The sequence below is a fragment of the Magnolia sinica genome, chromosome 10 (genome assembly GCF_029962835.1).
Source record: "Magnolia sinica isolate HGM2019 chromosome 10, MsV1, whole genome shotgun sequence".
NCBI lineage: Eukaryota > Viridiplantae > Streptophyta > Magnoliopsida > Magnoliales > Magnoliaceae > Magnolia > Magnolia sinica.
Window position 1 is genome coordinate 376449 of NC_080582.1, and position 26475 is coordinate 402923.

Sequence of the window (26475 nt, forward strand, 5' to 3'; positions counted from 1 at the left end):
ATCCTTGTATGTGATCACATTAGGTGATCTAAGCCGTTTAAAAGATTGTTTTTAATGAAAATTAATAAAATAAGTAAATTTTAGTTTTTGATTTTTTAATATGAATATAGACAGTCACCCTGACAGTTTCTTTGTGTCCATTAATTAGAAGTCTAATATTAGCCAATATTGATTATTTTTTAATTAATCCACCTTCATATTTGTATTTCGAAAGATCAAGAAATTTGGATCACAGAAATGGCCCAACATCCAACGGACGTAAGCCCGACGTATCTTATTCTAATACATCGAGATGTATTGAAGCCAACCTCCAGAAAACGAAACGCAACGAAGTCAGAGAAGAAAGGTTACTTACACGCACTCTCTCCTTTCTAGTTTCGACTGTACAAAATCCATACTCTCTCTTTCTCTCTCTCTCTGAGATCGAAATGGGCGCCTGCCTCTCCTCTCCATGCGGCGGAGATGCCAGTTCAGCTCAAAAGAAAACCCTAACCCTAGATTCATCATGCCCATCGAATTCCCAGCGATGGAGTTCGAAGCGATGGAAGATGAAGAAGATGAAGAGCAGCAGCAGCACCACCAGCAGTGGCGCCAGAGATTCTTCTGAGAAGAGAGGAGGTTCAATCTCTGATCGGATCTCCGGCATCATCGATTTCGGATATCTCCTGAGAGGCGGAAGTGTCGGAGGAGATGAGGAGCTGAGCCGGATTCCCGGCCGCATGTTCGCCAATGGCTCCAGTAACACTGCTTGTCTCCTTACTCAGCAGGGAAAGAAGGGAACCAATCAAGACGCTATGCTCGTCTGGGAGGTTAGTTTCTCGTTTTCGAAGAATTTCGCGTTCATTTCTCCTCTCATCTTTGCAATTCTGTAGAATGATTCCAGAGCCAGAGGAAAAAAAAAATGATTTTCAAGAATCGGTGTTTGATTTCCATTTATTATTTTGTGGGTGTGGCTTTATACGCATTTTTAGTGATTTAGTACAAAATTAAGATCTTAAAATTTTTGTACGTGTTTGTTGAATTTCGTTGGTTGAATTTCGACGTGCACGGTTTTTTTGGTTTCTGGATGTTAGCTTATGAGATTGATTTGGTCTCAGCTCATGCAAAAGATTGATGTTTTTACTTGTATTTTGCAAAAAATAATGGGAATTTAACATTGTCCTAGTAATTTTATATGATCCTTTTTTTTCCCCCATTGTTTGTGTTTTTGACGAGTTTTGACATATCGTCTCTCTCTCTCTCTCTCTCTCTCTCTCTCCTGGTAATACATGATGAAATTGTGGAAATGTTAGATAGCGGAGGTGAAAAAAATTCGTTCTCCGGCCTTTTCTTTTCTCTTTTTCTGTTAGTGAATATATTGTTTGTTGATTTCAATTTTCAATCTCTTTTTGGCTTTACTGATTCTGAAAACATGAAACTGATCTGCTTGCTTCGAAGTTAGCAGTAATTGAGTATGTTACTTGCATATGTCTAACTTTGACAGAGGAAAAAGGAGTCAACCTTTATGTTTGCCCTCCTTTTTTCTTTTTCTTTTTCCTTTTTGATGACTGAATGGAATTTCAACCATTAATCTCTGCCCAATGCCTTCATGATGTGCGTTGAGATCCCAACAATGAGATTTCCTACATAAAACTGTAATCTTTTTTTTTTTTTTTTTGAAATATGGAAGAAACTAGCTCCTCCCCCCTTCTTTCTTCTGGCGCGCGCACCGTGCAGATCAGCTGGTGCAAAAATAGGATGGTCCTCTAATCGATTGGGCCACCACGTATGAAAACAATGGATGGATTAAATCAGACCGACTAATGGTCTGATTCTATGCACTCGTGGTACCTGCCTGGTGAGTGGATGGGTGTGATTTCTGTACGAGGTGATCGTCATTGTGGGGCCCGCCTTTTGCATGGCTCCGTTGTCCTGAACATGTGGTATATGGGACTGGTTGTAATTTAAGCTAATCTACAACTTGCAGTAGGTTATGGTTGCTCTAATCCTGGATGGTCTAAAAGAATTTCAAATTCATGTAAGTTCTAATGTGTTCGTGAACAAATTTAATAAAGAAAATGGTGACTGAAGACATTTTCCATTTTCTTCTGTGCCTTTCAGCTTATTGTTGCCAATTATATTGCAGATCCCATTTTTCCTTTTGTCTCAGAAAATTACTACTTGTTATTTATCATGCTAGAAATTTTGTTCGAGAGATGACACCATCTTCTGTGGAGTATTTGATGGCCACGGTCCATTCGGTCATATGGTTGCCAAGAAAGTGAGAGATTCCCTTCCTGTTAAGCTGTCCACCCACTGGAAAGCTAATGCAAGTGATCAAAGCAGCCTGTATGAGAGCAGCAGCGTGCTTGGAAGCATGAATTCTGAAGAAACGGCATCTATTAGCATGGAGGATGAGTGGGTCGAGTCCTTTGATGCTGATGAAAATGAAAAGTTGCCTGAGATGTATACGGCATTGAAACAGGCTTTTCTCAAGTCTTTCAAGTTAATGGATAAAGAACTGAAACTACATCCCACAATCGATTGTTTCTGCAGCGGAAGTACTGCCGTCACCTTGGTAAAGCAGGTAGTAATTTGCAAAATGATCTGTAACTGTTCTGTTGTTTCAACTCTTTCCACCATTTTGCATGCGATTAAAAACCATGTGTCTTGCCTTTCTCCAGGGACAGGATCTTGTAATTGGAAATGTTGGAGATTCAAGAGCAGTATTGGGCACTAGAGATAAAGACAACTCATTGATTGCTGAACAATTGACCGTAGACTTGAAGCCCAATCTTCCAAGTACCTTTCTTCCAAATTTCTGCTCTCTCTCTCTCTCTCTCTCTCTCTCTCTCTCTCTCTCTCTCTCTCTCTCTCTATATATATATATATATATATATATATATATATATATATATATAAAGATTTCATTTTAAGTAACAAAAGAGTTTGCAAAAGAGAGATGGAGGGAGGGATTCTGCTCTTGCACTAATCTTATCTGTCATTTTTCTTTAAGCCTTGAAGAACGGAGTGGGTTTCCTGAGCTTGTTGATACAGCCTCATTTTTGCAACCCATGTTCCAGTTTCCAAATTTTCAATGAACCTCTGATCTGATTATTTGGATGAGTTCATGCTATCTTTAAAAGGAAACCCCATTTCCTGACATTCAAAACATGTCATCACCAAAAATTAATGAATGAAATACTTAAAATTCGAGGAGAATTAAAAGAACTGCATTGCATGAATCCCGAAGCTGCAATCTGATCCTATCTCCATGCTGCTTAACCCTTTCTGTATGAAATAATGGGATCTAAGTTGTTATCTTAAAGGTTTAATCAGTCATATTCAGTGGGTTTGATTCCTCATCAAAATGCCTTCGAAAGAGGAAAATACTGGGAACCTGAAGGAGATCCAGAATCATAGTACTTGAATTATTCTTCAAGGTTCTTCAAGGCCTGAAGTTCCCTTTCATCCTTGTTTTGCAGTTATCTAAGAAAGTAAAAGAGGAGAATAAATAAAATAAAGAACAACTATCACCTAGCAAGCACATGTTTGATGAATCCTTCATATAGTTGCACCAGGTCTTCTACTCAAGGTCTCGCTTCCATTTTTTGATGTTGCAATAATTCTAGGCTTCTTTTTCATTGCCATTTAAAAATCACAATAATTCCAAGGCTTTTTGGATTATAAAGTAGCTTATATTCAAATTTTGTTGCCACCCAAACTCCTGGTCTCATATCTGCTGGCAAACTAAGAACCTACTTGGGAGCCTCAAATTCCAGGAAAAGCCTTAATTGGGATTTGCTAAGGTCTTTAGTTGATAACTATACATGTAGACCAGAATATTCAACTTATCCACCGCTTCTCTGTTGGAATATATCTCACTGCTTATTGAACTGATTCTTCTCTTGCCATGAATCTTATGCCTATCTTCTTCTTCTTCTTTTTTTTTTTTCCCTTTTTGTTATTGTGTTCAGGGGAAGCTGCAAGAATACAGCAATGCAAAGGACGAGTTTTTGCTTTGCAGGATGAGCCAGAGGTTGCGCGTGTTTGGTTGCCCAATAATGATTCGCCTGGGTTAGCGATGGCTAGAGCCTTTGGGGATTTCTGCCTGAAGGATTTCGGTTTGATATCTGTTCCAGATATTTCTTATCGTTATCTCACGGAGAGGGATGAATTCATTGTTCTTGCCACTGATGGGGTATACTCTTATTCTAAAAAATTTTAGGAGAACAGATCACCTACAGGCGCCTGCACTGCTATTTGCAGTACATGGCTTTTCTAGCCACAAGATGCCTTAGAAATTATTTTTCACCTCCCTCCTCATGCATCTTGTGGCTAAAAACTTCCTGTACCACAAAGTGTTACAGGCGTCTGTAGGTGATTGGTTCTCAAATTTTAGTTAGTATGAGCTATAGTTGCACAGATCCTGTGCTTAGCAGTACCTCTCCCACCTTCAAATCCTGTGATTCCTAGATGCTTCAGGTAGAAGTAGGCCATTATCCACATATAGTTGCTGCTGTTGACATTGCCACACATGCTTCCTGCCCCATGTCATAACCATGATCCTCCATGGAGCTGCAGATTCTTCTTGTCAAGGCGCTGCTGCTGCTTTGAAACCTTGCAATTTCTAGATTCTTTGGTTTTTAATAAAATAGCTTTTATGATCGACTGAATTATAAAATAGCGTAATCCATCTTTTGTGGCACTATCCTACCCACTTTTGCTTTTTGCCTATTCTGACATCTCATGCTCCGTGAATGCATGAATCTTGGAATGATGTGAAAGGGTTATTTCAATGTAGGTATGGGATGTTCTCTCAAACAAAGAAGTTGTGGATATAGTGGCTTCAGCACCGAGTCGCTCAACGTCTGCCAGAGCTCTTGTAGACTACGCAGTTCGAGCATGGAGGTTCAAGTTCCCGACATCCAAAATTGATGATTGTGCTGTCGTCTGTCTCTTCTTGGACCCTCCATCCTCATCTGATCAAGGTCAAGAGAGTGCTCTGAAGAAGACTCCCAAGGAGGCAGTGGAGATGATGGTCTCCGCCTCAATGGCAAAAGAAGCAACAGACAGGACACCACAGGAGGCGGTTGTTGAAGGAGTTTGCATTCAGGGTTCTGCTGTTGAGTGTATGGATAACATTCAAGGCACCAGTGAAATCATGCCAGTTTCTGAGCCAAAGGAAGAGAAGCTGCCTGACAGGTGCCATTCAACAAGGAGCCTTGCTGAGTGCATTTCTAATGCAGATGAAGAGGAATGGTCTGCTCTTGAAGGCTTTACAAGGGTGAATTCCTTGCTAAACCTTCCCAGATTTGGATCTGGTGACAAGAAGTCGCGCAGCTGGAGGAAAAAATGGCTATGATCTATGAAGCAATCGACATTATCCTGCACTGTCCTCATCTCCTCCACACTCAATCATGCTAGCGGTTAGGAATTGGAACTACACGGAAAAAAAATAATAATTCTTTCAAGTGATTATTCAAACAAGCCAGCGGATTAGAAGTAACAACCTGCAAGAACATAAAATAGTAGATGGTAGGCAATGGTTGGGAATAATCAAACTAGACAATGCCCCTCTAAGCCTGCATCAAATCATTTTCATTGCTGCTGGATTTGGGATTTGATTCCGAGTGGGCGGCCTTTTCTCCACTGAAATTGTAAGTATGCACTGTTTCCTCATGACAATCATCTTTTCATGTTTGTAGGTAAGATGAAACACTGTTCTGTTTGATCCTTGGTTGAAAAACCTTTTTATTTATTTTTTCTTTCTTTTCTAGAATTTTTGTTTGAACGGTCCTGTAATATATCATAATGCCTGCATCATAGGCTGTTTTCAAACACTTGCATTCATGTCGATGGGATGCTTTTCATAATGTAGAAGCACTCATGCCATTTTTGGATTAGCTTCATATCATATCATAGATGCTGCTACAGTTTAACATCCATATTATCATTTCCATGCACGAATTCTTGAGCTTACCAGAAAGTGGCGGTAAGAAACAGATAACAAGGAATGCAACACTGATGATTGGTATCGGGCCTCACCATAGCGAGAAATCTTTATCTCCGCAATTTCTCGGCTTGGGAATTTCTTGGGAGGTTCTCAGATTTGGACATTTTTCTTGCAATATTATTGGTTAATTTCTTGCTTAAATAAAATATTTATTATAGATTACTAAATAATTTTTAAAATTTGAACATAAAATATAATTATTTTAATTTCTAGATAATTTCCCCCTAAAAATTTCAAGTCATTTGTGACAGTGGGCCTGACTATGTCAGGTTATCCAAATTGCTTGGTTATTGGGTTATCTTCAGAAAGGATGGCACTTTCTCTAGCGAGGGGGAAGCGACTCAACGTGCATGAAATCCAGCCAGTACCAGTGCAGAGATTTTGGCCATTCAAGAAGTGGCCCATCAATTGAATGAGCCAAAGGGATGTGAATTGAAAAAAAGAAGAAGAAGAAGAAGAAGAAGAAGAAGAAGAACAGAAGGATCTTGGGTTCCCCATAAATACGGTGTGGTGTGCTTGTATTGGATGGATGGAACCTACAACGGATGGTTGAACTCAACCGATGTGCGAGTGGTGGTCCATTTCCTGAAATTTGCTTTGATCCGGGGACCTTATTACTCATGTCCACAGGATACTACTGGATGGTTTAAAAATAAATGAATAGATAACTATCTACATCTAATGACCCAAAAAAGAGATTGGTGATAGAGATGGGCAGCTTTGTCCATGCGACATGTGGTAGTCAGGCCAAGATTATCCGGTGAGGAATCAGATTCGGTAGTCAGGTCTGCACCACTTTCAGCAATCGTGTGGTGGCTGAGCACGTACTTTGCCCATCTTTGACAGCATACAGCCTCACCAATCATATGTTGCCACGTCACTACACCACTGAGGGGTGGTGCGGCTTGACTGCCTAAGATTGGGTGGCGAGGACATCACCACGAACTTCTGGTGAGGAGATGCGGCAAGATGCGATCGGCGGGCAGCAAAGTACCTTAGAAAAGGCTGGGCCCAACAGCGTATGCCCTGCTGCTACGCATCTCGTCACATCTCCAAAATGATGTGGGTGTGATGTACCGGTTTGTAGTCCTCGAAAGTAAATCCACTCCATCCATCTGTTTTGCAAGACTACAATGGAACAGGATTCTAAAAATCAGTGAGATCCACACGAAACAGTAGGGATTGAACGCCTGGGAGACAGGTTTTGTATCAGAATGATATGTGTACCTACAGTTTATCTGACTGTTAATAACCCTATGAACGGTTTGGATGGCATATAAACAACATGGTCAGCTCCTGGAAGGTTTCAACGGTGGACGTTTTCGTTCCCGCTGTTACGTTTGGGGTGGCTCACCTGAGTTTCGGATCTTCCTGATTTTTAGAATTCTGTCCTATTGTGGTGTTTAATAGCAGATGGACGGAGTGGAATCTCTGTGCCGGGTCACAGGCAATCCGCTCCCTAAATGTTTGGATCGTATGGCTTGGATTAGTTGGATGAGCCGATGTGATTGTGCCCATAGGCATGGCATCGATGTGATCTTGACGGGTCATCTGGTGGGGCCTACTATGGATGTGATCTTGACTGATGAACTGGTGGGATCTGCCACGGATTTGCAATGGCCAAAGAACAGACGTTGATCAATCAGTCCAAACAATTCATCAATACGTATGAAGATCTCAGAAAGGGGAAGAATCTTGATTTGATGGATAAAAGGTCCTCGTACCGGATGGTTGAGATCATCCTATTGGATCCCTTTTTGGGTGGTATGGCCAACGAAGGCATCCATTAGATCAATGCCGTTGGATGGGCCACCCAACTTATCAAGGGCCACTGATACAATGCACTGGATGAGAGTATGGTGAAATCCTGTTCGGCTTTTTAGGTTGTATATGTGGGCCCATTGTCTAATCCTCTTTCGCAGCAAAGAGGATTTATTCGGAAGCGGATTCAGTCATACCCGGACCAGACCTTGTTCGGTCGGGTCGTTACCATGGGGCCCACCCAGATGTATGTGTTGTATATCCACACCGTCTATCCGTTTTTCCAGATTATTTTAGGACGTGGGCCTAAAATTGAAGCAGATCCAACCCTCAAGTGCATAACACCACAGGAAACAGTGGAGATAATGACGTCCACGGTTCAAAACTTCCTAGGACCCACCGTGATGTTTATACGCCATCCAACCTGTTGATACGGTAAAATACGCCTTGGATGAAAGGAAAATACATTTATTAGCTTGATTAAAAAATTTTGTAGCCCACAAAAAGTTTTGTGTGATCCATCACTACTTTTTACAATGGTGTGGTTTACCTTCAGTTTTGGGCCACGTTCTAAGATGAGTTGTTAAAATGAATGGACGGCGTGGATATACAACACGCTACATCACGGCACGCCCTACCATCATGACGTGACCGACTCGGTCGGGTCCCGACCCGCCTGGATCCGCGCCCGATCTATTCCTTTCCTAGTTTCAGAGGGAGAGAGGAAGAGAAGAGAAGAGGAAAAAGAAAAGAGTAGAGAGAGAGAGAGGAAAGAGAGAGAGATGGCTTTGAAGTTTCTGAACAAGAAGGGATGGCATACGGGGAGCCTGAGGAATATCGAGAACGTGTGGAAAGCAGAGCAGAAACACGATGCCGAACAGAAGAAATTAGAAGAACTCCGGAAGCAGATCCAAGAAGAGCGCGAGCGTAATGAATTCCGTCTCCTCCAACAACAAGCTGGCCTTGTCCCGTATTCTTTCTACTCCCTTCCCTTGTTATGCTTTTAGGGTTAGGGTTAGGGTTAGGTTTTCCATTTCCCCCCTTTTTTTAGCTCTCTAATTCTCTTTTCCTCTGCTTATTTTGCAGTAGCCAAGAGCGATTGGATTTCCTCTATGACTCTGGATTGGCCGTTGGTAAGGGCAGTTCCGATGGATTCAACGCCCTGGAAGCCATTCCAAAGACCCAAACCGAACCTTCCTCCTCCAAAGTAAGGCCCTTTTCCTGATAGGTTTACTGGCATGTTTTTTACATGCCCATATGCAGACGTTAGAATGATATTTCTTAATGGAACGACCTTGTTAGTTGCTTATAACTCATTAGACTTCTCTCAAATTGAATGTTCAAATTGTTTAGGTTGAGCTATTTAATATTTTAGGGATCGTTTGGGAGCTTGTATTTGATATGAATTGGCAATTACCATGGAATCTATCTGAATTGGAATCACCAGTTGCATTTGGCAGCCTGCAATTGGAATCTATTGGAACCCAGCAATCTAGTAATCGGAATCACCAAATTGTGGTTGGCAGCCACTATTTGGAAGAGAGAGAGAGAGAGAGAGAGAGAGAGAGAGAGAGAGATGACTGCGACTTGCAAATTGATGGTAATTGGGATCAATGTGAAGTGCAATCACATGGTTTTGCTGCGATAAAAAAAAACACTCCTTTTGGTGTATTTGATGTGAATTGCTATCCAATTCACATCAAATACACTCCCTCCCAAACATCCCAATTACCACCGATACACGCACCCAAATGACCCCTAGTGATGGGTGTGTACAAATGCAGGCAAGTATATTTCTTTGTGATATATGTATGTGTTGTACCTGATTTAATGAATTGCCACTCGTATGTTAATATCTCTGGTTATGTATACCATACATAATAACAATAGTTTTGGGCCTTTTTTCCTTAGCAACTAGTTTTAGGTATTTTGATTATTAGAGGGTAAAATCGTTATTGAAAATGTAGTTGCTTGGCAAGGATGGTTCAGATTTTACTGCATAAGGGGGCATGAACGGTGTAGATTGAACCCACACCTTGCACTTATTTTAATGCATGCAGCCTGCATGAAATGTCTAATTAGGGAGACTGTGTGACGAAGGCTCTATGGGGTCCACCCTAATGATTGCGTGACATCCATTCTATATATCTGTTGCGTCACCTCATGTTTGACGTCAGCCCAAAGTTTAGGCAGATCGGGAACTCAAGAAGGCCATAGGAAGGGAAACAATGAGGATGGCTTGCTGACCATTCAATTCTTTCTCTTTCTCTGTGTAGCATGCACTAGTGATATCCCCCACCACCTTTCCCTCCTTCTCTCTCCTTTTTTTTTTTCCTCTCCCTTCTGAATTTTTCCCACGTTTTTCTCTCTATCCCTCCCTCTCTATTTTTGTCTTACATGCCATAGCACTAGTTAAATATAAACAATAAAGTGTCAGCACACCTGCAATTTTAGGGCAGACATGCAGCCACCTTATCTTTATGTTCTTTCTGAGCTACAGTTACATGCTCTGAGATCTAATCTAAACTATTGCAGCTTCTACTTCCACACCCATTCTCACATCCTACTTTCAGTAACTAATGCCTGGCTTACATAATTTTTCTTTTGTATTTATTCTAGATCTACCCCTCATATGAGGCGTATCATTCTCAATGCCAACAATGATCTAATAATAAATAAGACTGAGAACTAGTTTGAATCATGCTATGATTAAATTTGTATATCATCTTCTGTGCATGATCTGCTAATAAGTGCACACAATAGTGTGTGGTTTCAATTTATGCTGTATGCATCCCTACTAGTTCTTGTGCTTAATCTTTTCTTTTCATTGTTTTTTTTTTTTTTTTTGTCAATGGTTATGATTAGTCATGCATGCTCATTTGGGAAATTATGAATTATTTTCAGCAGCAGGAGCCTGTTCCTGGAGCTTTATTTGAGGATAAGCCTCAGTCAGCCAATGATGCATGGAGGAAACTCCATTCAGATCCATTGCTCCTGATACGACAGAGAGAGCAGGAAGCCCTGGCCCGGATAAAAAACAACCCTGTCCAAATGGCTAGGATTCACAAATCTGTAAGTCCTTTAAGCTTTTTTATTTCACACACTCACAAACACACACAAAGAAGGGGCATGAAACAGCTAAACCAGGTTACAGATTAATTATTTTTTTTTACAATTCAAAACCCAAAAGCTCTAGCCTTAATCTTTTTGTAAATAGAATCGGCCCGCACAGATTTGTTAGTGGATGTTATGCTGTTACATTCTTTCCAAATGGACCAGAGGACATAAGCCATCATTAATTGTCACAATTCTTGGGGCTTCCTCCCTGATGGGCCACTCTCCCAAGGGTGGGAGGAGCTATCGATAGATCTTGATCTAATCGAAGTCCAATCGAACCATGCTAGCATCTAGCTCTAAATTTTGAATGCATAGTTGCAATGTGGGAAGAGATGAGATGCGCCATTTCCCCCCATCTCTTCAGCTCCTGATGCACCTGTTAGTGATTTCATAATTCCTACTAAGTTGATCATCGTTAACACTTTATCCTTAGCCACCAACCAATAGAAATCTGTCACTCTTGGAGGAGTTTTGGTGCTTCCAGACTATAGCTGTCGGAACCTCACCATTGACCCTTTACCCAGGAAATTGTGGAAGGAGCTGACGACAACTTCCTTGAGTCATTCAAATTCCATCCTCAATAGTCACCAGAATTAGTATCTTGGTGGTTGCTTTGAATGAGGTCTAACAAGAGAATAAACTGTAAGGTCTCTTCATCCCAGATGTTTCTTTGAAAGCATGGTGCACATGCCACCATGTTCCCACTCATTGACCTGCAATATGAGATCATAGGGCTTCTTGGCCATGCTATCATGGAGCAAAGAGATATCATTGCATAAGGGCTGATTGTTGCACAAGAGTCTTCCCAAAATCTTATGTGACTACCATTACCCACCAAATAGGACATCCCTCACATAAAGCTAGATTCCACCTTCATTACCACTTCCATATCTTGGAGGCTCTATAGAGATAAGAGACCTTTGTATACCAACCACTCTCCCTCACCAATATTTAAAGGTTGTGTTGTTTTTGCAAACTTTCCTCCCAAATCTCCACAACCATTTACCAAGCAAAGTAATCTTCATAATTCCATTGAGGCCTGAAGCAGGTGGAATTTATGTTTCTCCTTGTGTCCTTGCCAAAGGACTCTTGTTGGAGTTTCATTTATCTTTTCAACACGCATTGGACATTAGAATAACGCCAGGAAATGAGTCGGTATATTTGCTCACGCCAATTTGATTAACATAATTCTAGTGTTTTAAATAGTGTGTAGCGTTCAGCCCTCTATAGCACATAGCTTCTACAGGATACCTTTATTTTTAAAAAAATTAAAAATAGGAAAAAAAATAGCATTCAGACATTTCTTTCTCTTTTTAATTTATTGAAAAATGAAAATTCACAAGTCACAAACTCACAATATCACAATAGATGGAAAATACCATACTGACATTTAAGTATTTAACCACAGAAAACAATAAACAACCACATGATAGAAAACAGGATCATAACAATGCATAGCTACAACACAAAAAGGGATCCACCCTACTGGACTGGGTGATGGGCCACACCATAAAAATAATGGCCAACTGCGAGCCACCTAAGAAAATCAAGCCTATCTAACCATCACGTGGGCCATGCCATGGAAAGCAATGTACAACCACTCAAACTCCTCCATAAACACACGTGCACACACACACAAAAAGAAGAAGAAGAAGAAGAAGAACATTGTATAGCATGCCATACACACATTGCATGACAATTGGTTAAAACTAGAGCTGGGCAGAATCTGACCCGATCTGGCGAATCCGACTCAACGCGAATCCGACCCGTTCCGAACCGAAGGCCTAGATCGGTGCGGATTGAGTAAGACCACTCAGATTCGATCATACATCGGATCGTGGTCAATCCGGACCGATCTGATCCGAAATCCGAACAAACCCTAACCCCTCTTTCTATACCCAAAGGAGGCACCGTACCCACCCATCTCTCCTCCTTTCTCTGCCTCTTTCTCTCCCGATTTCCCTCCTCTCCTTCCTTCTCTCCTCCTTTCTCTCCTTCTTTCTCTCCCGGTTTCCCACATCTCCTTCTTTTTCTCCTCCTCTCTCTCCCTCTCTCCCTAGACTCAACTCGATCCGACTCGATTCGGTTTCCTAGACCAAGTCGGACTCGGTTCGGGTCAGGCCACCAAGGATTCGGATTAGATCGAGTCAGCCCTGCTGGATTCGGTCTTGGATCGGATCGAGTTCGGGTTCGGGTTAGGTTCTTGAAAAATCGGGTCGAGTTGAGTTGAGTTGGACCCAATCCGGTCCGACTCGACTTGATGCCCACCTCTACTTAAAACACTAAAACAGTCCACACACAGCATAACAGGTCCCTGAAAAAACCAAAAACAAAAACAAAAAATGAAAAAGAAAAATTGCATAACAACCCCTATCTTGAAATATTGCATAACAACCAGTCTCTTAAAATGAATATATATATATATATATATATATATATATATATATATATATATATATATATATATATATGAAAAATCCCACAAGAAACCATATATCTTCATCCGAAATGAAAAGTAACTCATTAACTGATATTAACAAGCAAAAAGAGCTTTGTAGCCATTTGGATGTGAAAAAGGGGGAAATCGGACTTTATTTCCCTTGTTGTAACTCCATTTTTTGTCTTTTTTCCTTCTTTTTTTTAAAAAAAATTTTTAGTTGAGAAGTTACGAGACTTTTATTAAGAAGGTGTCGAAAGGTGACAAAGAATACAAAGAGCAAAACACACAAGAAAAAAAAACACGTCAGACCCCAAAGCTTAAAATGTTACATCAGTCCCATTCCTGAACAAAGCCCCACACTCTCCCTGCTATCCACTCAACACTATGGCTAACATTTCGAAAGCATTTACCATTTCTTTCCTCCCAAATCGCCCATAGGCCCCACAAGCAAACTCAGCTGCCAAGAACCTTTTAAGTCCTTACCCACTGACATGTCATGCTATAGAGATAGCAAGGCACCCAAAGAAGGCAGCATAACCCAATAAATATTGAATCTGAGAAGGATGCCATAACACACCTTGGAAACAAAAGGGCAGTGGATGAAAATATGATGAATTGATTCCGAATTGGCCATGCATAGCAATCAAACATTGGGAAGAACCATCTCTCTCTTTTGAAGATTATCCATAGTTAAAACTCTTCATCTTCCCTCCAGCCAATAGAAAGGAACAACTTTGGGCAGGCATGCATAGGACCACACATACTTGGTACAACTTGCTTCCCCATCCACAGAAAGCAACAACATTGGATGGCCCATGAAATGTTATTAATGGTCGACTACCACTGTTTTTTGTATTATGGTCCAACTGGGATTTGGATCTGTTTTCGTTTTGGGACCATGCTTTAAAATGAGTTTTCAAAAACATATGGACAGCGTGGATATGAGCAAAATAAATCACAGTGGGCACCACTGTTAAGGATCCCACTGGATTCACCGAAGCTGCACCCCCAACTCTGTAGGAAGGGGATTGCATGTTGAGTAACTCATACTGAGTAAGTTGTGGGGCCCACCGTGATTTATATATTTTATCCACTCCGTTCATCCATTTTATCAGATTTTTATGGTTTGAGCTTAAAAAAGAAGCATATATTTAGATCTAGTGGACCACACCACATAAAACAGTGTGAATTAAATGTCTACCATTGACAAATTCTTAGGGGCCACAAAAGTTTTCAATCAAGCTGATATTTGTTTTTCCCTTCATCTAGGTCTGTGTGACCTTATCAACAGGTTGGATCTCAAATAAACATCATGGTGGGTCCTAGGAAGGTTTCAATAGTGGGTGTCACTGTCCCCTCTGTTTTTTTGTGGTGGGGTCCACTCGAACTTTGGATTGGCATAAATCTTTGGCTCATGCCCTAAAATGATCTCTCCAAATTGATGGATGGTTTGGATACAACACATACATCATGGTGGGGCCCACATTCAGGGTCCCACCCACAGTTATTCCATGTCCCACGTGGATTGCCTACTGATGCTGCCCGTGCCCAGTAGCGAGGTGGCTACTGGACAATTCTTTGTGGCCCCCACCATGATGTATGTGTTATATCCATGCCATTTATCTATTTTTCCATATTATTTTAGAGCATGATCCTAAAAATGAGGCAAATCCAAATCTCAAGTGGACCACACAACAAGAAATAAGTTGTGATCGAACGATCGCCATTAAAAACTTCCTAGGGCCCATTGTAATTTTTATCTGCCATCCAACCTGTTGATTAGGTCACAAAGAAGACCTTGATGAAGTGAAAGCACAGGTATCAACTTCATCTAAAGACCTGCCATTCAACAGTTGTGGCCCCAAGAAGTTTTTAATGGTGGGCGTTCAATTTCCACTGTTTCCTTTGGTGTGGTCCATATGAGATTTTAATCTGCCTCATTTTTGGCATTATGGTCTAAAATTATTTGGGAAAATGGATGGACAGAGTAGGTAAAAAACATACATTATGGTGGGGCCCACAAAGCACCATCTAGTAGATACTGGCTACTGACAGCGTCAGTAGGCAATCTGCGTTCTGCTAGGACCTAGCTAGAGACGAACGAAATTGTGGGGCTTGTGGTGGGGCCTACTATGATGCTTATAAGAAATCTAGTCCATCCATCCATTTTTCCAGAGTATATTAGGGCATGTGCCAACAAATCAAGCAGATCCAAAGCCTAAGTTGGCTGCACGACATGAAACAGTGAGGATTAAATGTCCATCTTGCCCCACTGTTTCTTGTGGTATGGTCCACCTGAGAATTTGATCTGCTTCATTTGCCCCAAAATGAGTCGGCAAGAAGGATGGAGGGCGTAGATATACAACACATACATCGAGGTGGGACCCACATAATAGTAATTGTGTCCAGTAGTCGTATTTTAACAATTAATTGTACACTAATCAGAGGTTTGAATTATTTTTTCAACCAATTAAATATCCACTAACTAGATGTAAAATTTATAATTGCCCACAAATTTAGTTGTATTTGTTCAGTTAGACAGCGCATAGCTTAGGACCCTATACAAAAGGAACCTATTATGCACACTTCTTTTTTGAGATTTTATGATTTAAAAGTGAATATTAAGGTATTTTTTTAATAATCCATGAAGTGTCATTGAAAAATTCAACCATTTTCCCAACGTTTCCCCATGTTTCCCAAAAAGTGCAATAAATTACCCGATACAAACGATATATCCCGGGCGATAACCAATACATTTCTGTATCCCTCAAGGGTGATACATTGCGCCATACCGATATTTCGAACATTGATTGCGACTATGGAACCTGACTACTAGGGAGCAGTTCAGCAATACATCTTCCCAAAAGAGGGTGGAGTCACCGCAGTTGATAGAACACTCGAAGCCTTTCAACAATCCCCAATGGCTTTGAAGGATCATCGATTCCTACTATATCCTTCCAGATTTTAGACACCTGAGACCTCTGGGAGATAACAGGATCCCTAGCTCTATTTGCTGGACCATATTTCTTTACGATGACTTTCCACCATAAAGCATTTGTTTCTCTGCTGAAAACGCCGCCACCATTTACTTTGTAAGCATCTATTCTTCTCCCCGATTTTTCCAATGCATAACCCCCCAGCTTCTATAGCCTTTTGGACTTCCAATTCACCAAGTGGAACTTCTTCTTATCTGAAGCGGCTCCTCATAGGATTTGTCTCTGATTTTTCTTGATTTTTTCGACCTTTCTTTTAAGTTCAACCCTTTTAATTCTTTCTCGCTTTTCTAAGAGTGGAAGTGGTTCCAAATTGAATTCGTCTTTCTGGTCCAACTTTTGAATGGTGTCCAAGATCTGCCCTTTCACTTCTGACACATTACAGAACTGTTATTCTTGCCATTTTTTTTAAATGACAGCCTTTCCACTGTTTTAGGCTTTTAGCATACACATCAATCAACGACCAAGCCAGCCTTCCAATTGCAATCTAGGAGGCATCAGACAATGATCTGAAGCTGGCTTCGCAAACCATATTGGTGGAAACCAAGAGAAATCCTTGCCAACATGAGTGGCTAAAATTTGTCCAGCCAAGACATGGCTCAATTCTCTTGGTTCTTTTAGCAAGTGAAATGAGGTTCCCAATGAGAGATCAGCCAGATCATGACTTCTTACCCATTCAGAGAATCTTCCAATGCAGCTTGAATTAACATTCCCCCTATCCTCATGTGTTAACCGGACAACGTTGAATCTCCACTCTCCAACCATGCTGCCACCTTTCATGCCTAACATTATTGAACTCTAGCCACATCTCTTCTCCAAGTCTCAGACATTTGGACCATACACAGACTTCAAGACCCACTATGCAGATCCATGAGGAGAACTGACATTGAGCAGGACCCACCTATTGTCAACCTTTATGAATATGTGAGAAATCCAGATGGTAAGAATGCTAGCTGCCGATCCAGCTGCACTGAGATAGACCTAGTTTATGTTCCTTTCAAATGAAAAGAAAAGGCTTTGAAGCTTTGCTGAAGAATCAAGATGTAAAAAGTCAAATCATTCTTGATTATTGCTCGAGTCCATGTCAACTTGTGTTGGGACTCGCGGAAGCACACAACAGAATCAAGCAAAGTAATCACAATTGCACAAGCAAACCCAAACAAAGAACAATCCAAATTTTAGTGGAAAAACCCTTGCGGGAAAAAACCACGGCGCAAAGTGATGAGTAATGCACTATGAAAGCAATATTACAAGAGATAGAAGATCTTGCCGATTCGAACAACTCCTTGAATCTCCTTTGAATCCCTAGCTATGCCCTTGAACCCTTAAGAACAACTTAGAATGCCCTGATCCTACCTTAATCCTGATTCTAGCCGATATATATACTATCACAACCGGAATAGGAAACAAATCGTGCACTTGTGCAATTCTGTGCCTTCGATGGGTGGCATTGACAGCCATCGAGTAGCAACCTTCAAAACTGTCCAGCAATCAACTAAGAATTTTCCAGATTTTCTCCATGTGATCGAGCATCTGTCGATGGCATCGACATCTGCTCGATGGGATGGAGTGGTCTGTCAATGTCATTAACAGACCCAGTTACAAACATATTTAAGACATTGATAACAACTTGAAGCATGGTTCTGAGCAAGCTTACTGCTGTTCTACCTCTATCCATTCCTACCTCATGTCATATCTTGGAACTAATATGTCGCAGTACAAGCTCAAGTCTAATTGACTACAAGAAGTAGAGATCTCAGGCACTCTTTTGTAGGGAGCTGGACTGCTGTCTTGCATATATGCTCTAACATAGTTGCATGAGCCTTTTACTCACCATGCCATTCTTGCTTTGTATCCCACAATTCTTTGATTTATTGGATGGTGAAGTCCTATAATGCTTTCTGTAGCCTCTCTAACAAGTCCTCAAGATTTTCTGCTTCTTAGTAAAACTATAACTTAATCAGCTTGTAGAAGAATGATCTGGTATTGTCGGTTGTGAGCAAATCTGCACGGCCTGGGGGAAAGGTTTTATTGTGATGATCTCTTATCATCTCCTGCTTTTTTTTCTTGTAGCTTCCCTTCTTTTGTAATATAAATTTGAGCTTTTTCTTTTTCCTCAGCCTCCCACATTGACGCAGGACAATTAACCACTTGCTCTAAAAGCTTGAACTGTTAGAGTATGGCGAATTAATCCCTTTATCTCATAGCCCAGGCCCCACATCTCATGGGTTAGGACTTCGGCCAAACCCCCCTCGTGAGGTCGTGGGCCCCAAATCACATGAGCCGCCCACCCCAAGTGTGTCTCCGCATCCCACGGGCTACCCCACTCGAGCCCGGTGTGAAATGCCCCTGCATTACACATCCCAGTTATCATTAATCCGACAGCTGAGCATATCAGTCAATTTTTTTACAGGTTGAAGAAAAGAAGAAGCACAAGGAGGAGAAACACAGGAAGAAAGAACACAAGAAGCATCACAAGAAGTCGAAGCCTGAGAAGCACTCATCTAAATACCTGTCAGATTCTGAAGAGGCCACAAGTGGAGGGGAAGAAGAGAGAAGTAAGAGAAGTGGTCAAGTGAGCGAGCATCACAAGAAGTCAAAGCATTCATCTAGCGGCCAGTTCGATTCAGAAGGGGCCACGAGCGAAGTGGAAGAGGAGAGAAGTAAGAGAAGTCGTCATGTGGACGATCATCCCAGGAGGTCAAAGCATTCATCCAAGGGTCATTCAGATTTTTCAGGAGTTGGGAGTGAAGGAGGAGAAGAGCGAAGCAAGAGAAGTCATGCAGATGGGCGTCATCGCAACGCTGCCTACGAGTCAGAGAACGGCCATGCTAGAACTGATGTGTCCACTGTCCGGCATGGATTGCAAAACAAGCGCTCCCGGACTGCTCCAAAGCTTTTGGCAGAAGAGAAAGCAGCACCGGCACGAGAGATGCAACTTGATGCCGAGCTGCATGAAGTGGAAGAGGAGAGAAGTAAGAGAAGTCGTCATGTGGACGATCATCCCATGAGGTCAAAGCATTCATCCAAGGGTCATTCAGATTTTTCAGGAGTTGGGAGTGAAGGAGAAGAAGAACGAAGCAAGAGAAGTCATGCAGATGGGCGTCGTCGCACTGCTGCCTATGAGTCAGAGAACAGCCATGCTAGAACTGATGTGCCCACTGTACGGCATGGATTGCAAAACAAGCGCTCCCAGACTGCCCCAAAGCTTTCGGCAGAAGAGAAAGCAGCACGGGCACGAGAGATGCAACTTGATGCCGAACTGCATGAAGAGCAGAGATGGAAGCGACTGAAGAAGGCATCAGAGGCCGATGTGCAGGAGGCAAATCAAGCAAAAACTTCTAGCAGCAAGAACTTCTTGGATGCAGCACAGAAAAGTGTGTATGGAACGGAGAAGGGAGGGAGCTCCACCATTGAGGAGAGCGTCCGTCGTCGGACCTACTATCTGCAGGGAAAGTCAGACCGTGAAGGCAATGCTTTCCGGAGATGAGGTATTTTGAGTGTATTTATCATGTTGTATTAAGTATGCATAATGAATCGTACAATTTCAGTGCCTTTTTTCATTGTTCCTAGAGCACTCATTCCATTTCTTTCAGGTTGGACCCACAACCCCGACTTTGGAGCACATTGGACATAGCCACTAGAGCAGTGAGGCTCAAACCCATTTGAACTTTTTCCCATTTGCCAAATGCCTCTTCTCGGTCACCCCTCATGATTTATATACAAAAACATTGGAGAAGGTGGTGAATCCGACTTATCGGTTTATAGGAAAGAGGCATGTTGTCCAGTGAGGCTCGGGCAGCTATGAGCATTTGAAATCTGGTTGTATGTTATGCTTTTATTGAGAAATATTTGATATCAAGGTTTCAGTGTGGACTGGAGCATTGCCCAGTTCCATCTCCACGTGCCTAAAGTGTTTTGTTTTTTTTTTTTGTTTTTAAATATGTAAAACAATGGTGGTAGAACCCCTGCCAATTAAGGACCCATTTGCATGTGATCGGCCCTGTGAGAACCTGATAGGATATGCCCAATCCATTTCGTTTGCTGGAAACTAATGGGAGTTTAACATGTTTTCACATGGGTTTGGGATGTTTTGCGCCAACCAAATGGAAAAAAAAAAAAAAAAAACTGTGGATTCAAAATCCTTTCAGATGAGAAAGTGAAGAAAGTAGGATTTGGCATTCAAATACTTTCAGATTAAAGATATGAAGAACATTGGGTCCACCTCTCTCTTCAAAGGAGGTACTAAATGCATTCTTCTTCAAAAGACCAATGTTTAGCAGGACGCGGAATGTGGTGTATGAGCTCTATGCCAATGCGTTGTATGCCAACCATGGCTGTGCAACTACACATCTAGGAAGCTAATATGTCATTGCCCCCAATTTCTGCATACGCCGTGCAAATTCTGGTAAGTAATGGTATTGGTTCATATCAAATGGAGGACAATAGTGGTGGCCACTTAGGGCAAGCAACAGTAACTTATTAAGAGATGTGAAGCAGGGAGAGAGGGTAAAAAAAAAAAAAAAGGGAGAGAAGGGCGTGGCATGTCTAATACCTTTTTGTTCGTGCAAACTGAACACAGACGAGACATGGGATCGGGCCACTGGCATGAAACAATTAAAATGACAAAAATACACTATTAAAGGGCAAGGCACATCCCATTTTCCCTTTCCTTACTATTACTTTCAGGGTAAAATTGGCCAACATTGCTCGGTTATATAACAATAAAGGAATGAAAAAATTATGGGTTTTATACATATATACGGCCAAGGTATTGTTGGACACCAAAATAACCACCATTTTTAAATCTTCAATTTTCTACACCTTTGACACATTAAAAAAAAATTTTGGGACAAAAATGCCTTGATCCATGTATAAGGCCCCGGGACCTTTTCTACACCTGGACCTTTTATCACTGTTTTCTAGCTTACTTATCTTTTACCACTAAATCTTTTATGCTTTTTAAATATTCTCTGACAATCTTTTATGCTTTCCTACTATTTTATCTCGCAGAAACTCTTACCTCAAGAAAAAAAAAAAAGAAGAAGAAGAAGAAGAAGTTTGTTTGGGAAAAAAACGAAATGTAAAAATAGAATAAAAATTTCACTTTTAGAAGATGATATATATATATATATATATATATATATATATATATATATATATATATAGCCTAGATTTAGGGTCTATTTTTTAAAGGTTAAATGATATCTAAATGAAATAATTACAACTTTATTTGAAAGTTTGTCAAATTATCTATCCAATGAACCCAAGATCATTAAATCTAATTATAACAAGGAAATTATTATCGTTTTCATGGGATCATAGAATTATAAAAATGAGCACAAACATTATTATAGAATTACGGTCTAGTTTTAAAATGTTAAATAGTGGCCAAATAAGATGATTCTAATCACATAAAAGGTTGTCAAATTATCTTTCCAATGACTTCAAGATCACCCCGATTCAACTTGTAATGAGGGAGTTATAACTATTTTTGTGGAATTGTACGATGCTTGAAGCTTGAACGCTAACACGAACTGTCATATTAGCTTTCGTTACATTATCGCGTTCTTTTTTATTATATTGTCATGTTTGCTTTTTGTACAATATTGTTGTGTTCACTTTTATTGCACTGTCATATTCACTTTATTTACACCATTGCAGTTGTTCTTGTTTTCAATATCGCGCGATTCCAAGAAAACGGTTATGACTCCCTCGTTACATGTAAGATTAAGGTAGTTTTAGGCTTGTTGGAAAGATAATTCAACAATATTTCGAATTGAATTGCAATGATCTCATTTAGATAAATCAAATTGAATTACAATGATCTCATTTGGACATCATTTGACTTTTAAAAAATAGGTCCAAAGTTTACAATGATGTAACTCACATTACTTGCACGATCAGTACCATGCGACTCAAGTAAACAAATTAGATCTCCCTTTGTTACAAGTTAGATTTAAGTGATATTGGGCAATTTGAAAATGTAATTTGATAAGCTTTCCAACGAATTATAAACCATTTTGATCGGAAACTATTTTATTTGTCATCATTTAATTCGAAGTATACTTTATGTAGCATAAATCTCACTTTACTTATCCATGACTTTCAAGTAAGATGATGATTGACCAAATAATTTTCGATTAAGCAATTTATAGTTCATTAGAAAGCTTATTGAACTACCGTTCCAACAAGCCAAGATCACTTAAATCCGAGTTATAATGAAGGAGATTTGGTCCATATCATGTGGTGTTGACTGTGTAAGCAATGTGAGTTACGTCAATAGGAACTTTAGGCCCACTTTTGAAAGTCAAATGGTGTCCAAATGGAATAATTCTACTCCCATTTGAAACCTCACCGAATTATCTTTCTAAAGAGCCCAAGATCGCTCTAATCTAACCTGTAACGATGAAGTTGTAATCATTTTGGTGGGATTGCATGATGTTAAAAACAAAAGTGACCTTGACAATGCAATGAAAATGAACACAACAATGTAACATGAGAACACGATGGTATGATGAAAGCGAATGTGATAGTGTAATGAAAGTGAACATGATAGTTCACATCCCAATGCACATTTTCAACATATTGTGATTCCATGGAAATGATTCTCTACCTCGTTATAGGTCATATTAGGGTGATCTTGGGCTGTTGGAAAGAAAATTCTCAAATGGGACTGGAATCATCACATTTGCATACCATTTGACCTTTCAAAACTGGACCCAAAGTACATGATTTTGTTTGCGTTTGTTTCCAGCATCAGTCTCAGGAAATGGTCATAACTCTCTTGTTGGAGGTTAAATTGGGGGTGATCTTGGGATTGTTAGAAAAATAATTTGACAAGCTATCAAATGAGACCAAAATCATCGAATTTGAACACTAGTTGACCTTTCAAAACTAGGTTCAAAGTCTAGCTCACGAACAAATTTTTAAAGAAACAAGAAATATCTATCTTCTAAAGGTGAAAATTTTGCAGTTTGTTTCCTCCCAATTTTTTTAAACAAGCTTGGAACCTATTTTCTGAGGTGGGAGTTTACGCTAAAAAGAGTATTCAGAAAGCACAAATGATTGTTGGAGAATAGTTGGAGTGTAGTGTAAATAAAGAGTTCGCCAGGGAATACTGATAAAAGTAGGCGTAGGTGTAAAAGGAAGGTCCAAGGCCTTTGCAAACACAAGGATTGATGTAGGCATTTTCATCCTAAGAAATTTCAAAAAAGTATCAGGGTTGTTGAAAGTAAAGATTTAGATAGGGTGGTTATTTTGGTGCTCTCACGGTAACTGAGCTGTATATAGGTTAAAAACCCAAATATAATTCACAATGCAGGCTAGGCAACTCTTTTGCAATTTGAAAATAGTGGCTGCCATGATTGTTTGGATTGCCAAAAGGTCTTGATTGCTTACTCGAACTGCTGATGGATCAAAACAAAAAAATCGCACTTGGAAGAAAGATTAATCGCTTTGAATGTGGACCACTCACTATGCTTTAGCCATCCAATTGGTAGTCATTATTAATTGGATAGATAGAATAATTGGATCAGTGCAATTTTAGGAACATGCTCCATCCTCAATGGAAATCACAATTTGGGAGGTCTAGATAGCTGCTCATCCGTGCCACATGTCAGGAGGATGAGTCTCCACCATCTTTTAAACTGCACAAAACTAACATAGGAGTCAAGGCCTCCACGAAGATGAGATGTTTGACATGCCACTCCTTAATCAATGGAGGAGTGCTCTCTAGGATAGAAAATTATGTTAAAACGAATGATAAGTGATCCTTTCAGGGTGAAAAATTATCAGCGAGAGAGAGAGAGAGAGAGAGAGAGAGAGAGAGAGAATCTAGGAATAGCAAAGGTATAATGTATAATATATGATGGGTGAGAGGAGTGTGAGGCAAGCACCATCATTTTTCCATTCTCATCCACATCACCTTTTCGCATGTGGGTTTTAAAAATCTTCTCTTGCTTACATGTCTTATGGCATAATCCAAAGGAAGTGGTTGTGACTGTTTTTGCTTTTCTCCTCTTTCTTTTTTTTCCCACTTCCTATCTCACTCACCACTTCATCCACAAGAGTTTATTTTACTAAATATTACTGCACCCAATTCATTTCAAATTCTAATGCAAAATAATTAATCTCATAATATCACATATTTAACTTCTCAAATCTATTGTATCTAAATAATTTGAATTTGAATTTTCAACCATAAAATGTTTCCTTTAATCAGAAAAAAAAAAGAAAAGAAAAGAAAAGAAGAGAGATCCCATCTTCTGAATGTTGATTTAAGTTTTATACTTGGTGTATGACATGCCACACAAAACATATATAAGTCCACACACAGCAAGTGCGTTCGCGTGCGTGGTGTGTCACTATGAGCCCCAAAAGAGAAAATTTAAAAATAAATAAAATAAAAGACAACAAGGTCTTTTTTTTTCTGTTTTAGAAGGGGGAATCTTTGAGGTCCAACATACCTTTTTCCATCATTGTTATGTTACTATATAATACAAAGTGAGTGGACGCAAAAAAAGAAATTTAAGAAAATCAGTGATAGGGATTTTAAGCAAGAGGTCCATCTTCATTTCCCACTAATTAAATATAAGTGGCTACTAGCCTTTCCATTTAAATACTAGCTAGCCTTTCTATTTAAATATCATCCCTATCATCCTCCCCATTGGATAATCTTTTCCTTTTCTTTTTTGTCCTAAAAACACTCTTCTTGCACTTTAATTACAATTGTAGTAATTTACATTGAATATGACCATATGTTCCACATACATACGCATATGCATGCATGCATGTATGTAAGCATGTGTATGTAAAGTGAGAGTTGACCATATTATGAAGCATTGACATTTTGTAATGAGAACCTCATTTTGTAATGAGAACCTTGCATGATGTACCAATGGCATTTTATCTAATAAACTACCTTTGAAACTTTTTCAAATATTTTGTAACATACTCCATTTTATACAATATATAAGTGCTCAGAGTAATTTCTGCTTCAGAAACTGTAGACACCCTAAAACACTCTTACAAAAAGTGAGATTGTTGGAGAATGTATGTTTCAACTCCTCTTCTTTCTAAATATTTGAAAACATGGATCAAACTTTTGCTGGATTCCTATCGTATTGTTGTATTGGAATACATTGACGACACAAATAATACTTTTTGATGCGTAACGATACCTTCGTTTGTACCATATAACTTTGGCTGAATTGTCACGTAACACATTGCAATATTTCCAACCTTGTTTGCAAAATTTCAAATCCCTCTCCCTTACAAACACATGCATATGGATTCCTATTTTCATTTTTCTTTTTCATGTAAATCATTGAAGTATTTTGATAGAATAAACTCTTCAGATTTGTATGTCGGTTGGTTAACTTCAACCACATTAGTTTAAAAGCTCCAGCTTATATGTAAACAATAAAAAAAATGTACCCATCTTGTTTGCCGTGACAAAAATAACTTGGTTTTGTTTAACTTTGTACGTAAAGGCAATCGAAAGCAAGTTTACATTGAAAACTCTTACCTGTTTATTTCTGCTCCCTAAAATCTTAAAAGGAGATGGGATTTTATATATATATATATATATATATATATATATATATATATATATATATATATATATATATATATATATATAGGGGAAATGGATTCCCAGTGAAAGAGATTCTGCTAATAATGTTTGGGTACAGGAACCTATTATAATCAAAGATACGGTTAAAAGGGTTGCTAGGAACCTTTTATCCCTTTAACAATATAACTTTGGACGAAATCTTTTTCAAAATTTTTACAACTCATCTAAAAACGAGAATCATAAAAGTGCAAATTTTGAAATATCGATTCCTATAAAAGTTCACTTCTTGTCATTTCTAAGAACCTAAATGCAAATTCAGCTAGCACGTTGTTAATGGGATCGAAGGAAATTGCGTATTGAGTGAACTCTGTAGAGCTGACTATGGATGTATTTGTCTTATCCACACCTCTGCTTTCCGTATAATTTTAGGGCATGATCCCAGAATTGAAGCATATCCAAAGCTCAAGTGGACCACACCACAAGAGCTGGTTAGAATAATGATGTCCACAGCTGAAAGCTTTGTAGGGCTCACAATAATGTTTATATGTTATCCAACCTTTTCATAAGTTCACACAGACATGGATGAAGAGAA

The 26475-nt window shown here is 39.7% G+C and overlaps 2 protein-coding genes across 3 annotated transcripts; both read left to right on the forward strand.

Annotated features, from left to right (window-relative positions):
* The first annotated feature begins 364 nt into the window (after positions 1–364).
* LOC131257669 (probable protein phosphatase 2C 66) lies at positions 365–5740 on the forward strand. Its single transcript, XM_058258453.1, has 5 exons — positions 365–809; positions 2180–2566; positions 2664–2781; positions 3957–4180; positions 4784–5740. The coding sequence occupies exons 1-5, from the start codon at positions 429–431 to the stop codon at positions 5342–5344; spliced, it is 1671 nt and encodes a 556-aa protein (XP_058114436.1). The 5' UTR covers positions 365–428; the 3' UTR covers positions 5345–5740.
* A 2717-nt stretch (positions 5741–8457) lies between these two features.
* LOC131257670 (uncharacterized) lies at positions 8458–20209 on the forward strand. Of its 2 annotated transcripts, none has more exons than XM_058258456.1 (5): positions 8458–8726; positions 8843–8963; positions 10664–10828; positions 18720–19797; positions 19903–20209. In XM_058258456.1, exons 1-4 carry the CDS (start codon positions 8539–8541, stop codon positions 19794–19796), a joined length of 1551 nt encoding a protein of 516 aa, XP_058114439.1. In that variant the 5' UTR covers positions 8458–8538; the 3' UTR covers position 19797; positions 19903–20209. The 2 variants fall into 2 exon arrangements, with proteins under 2 accessions (XP_058114439.1, XP_058114438.1); XM_058258455.1 differs by having other exon boundaries at positions 8459–8726; positions 10661–10828.
* Positions 20210–26475: the final 6266 nt, after the last annotated feature.

Coding starts and splice junctions, on each gene's coding strand:
- LOC131257669 (XM_058258453.1), top strand. CDS start 429: ATGGGCGCCTGCCTCTCCTCTCCATGCGGCGGAGATGCCAGTTCAGCT. Junction 810..2,179: donor ACGCTATGCTCGTCTGGGAG/GTTAGTTTCTCG, acceptor TTATCATGCTAG/AAATTTTGTTCGAGAGATGA. Junction 4,181..4,783: donor TTGTTCTTGCCACTGATGGG/GTATACTCTTAT, acceptor ATTTCAATGTAG/GTATGGGATGTTCTCTCAAA.
- LOC131257670 (XM_058258455.1), top strand. CDS start 8,539: ATGGCTTTGAAGTTTCTGAACAAGAAGGGATGGCATACGGGGAGCCTG. Junction 8,964..10,660: donor CCGAACCTTCCTCCTCCAAA/GTAAGGCCCTTT, acceptor AATTATTTTCAG/CAGCAGGAGCCTGTTCCTGG. Junction 10,829..18,719: donor TGGCTAGGATTCACAAATCT/GTAAGTCCTTTA, acceptor ATTTTTTTACAG/GTTGAAGAAAAGAAGAAGCA.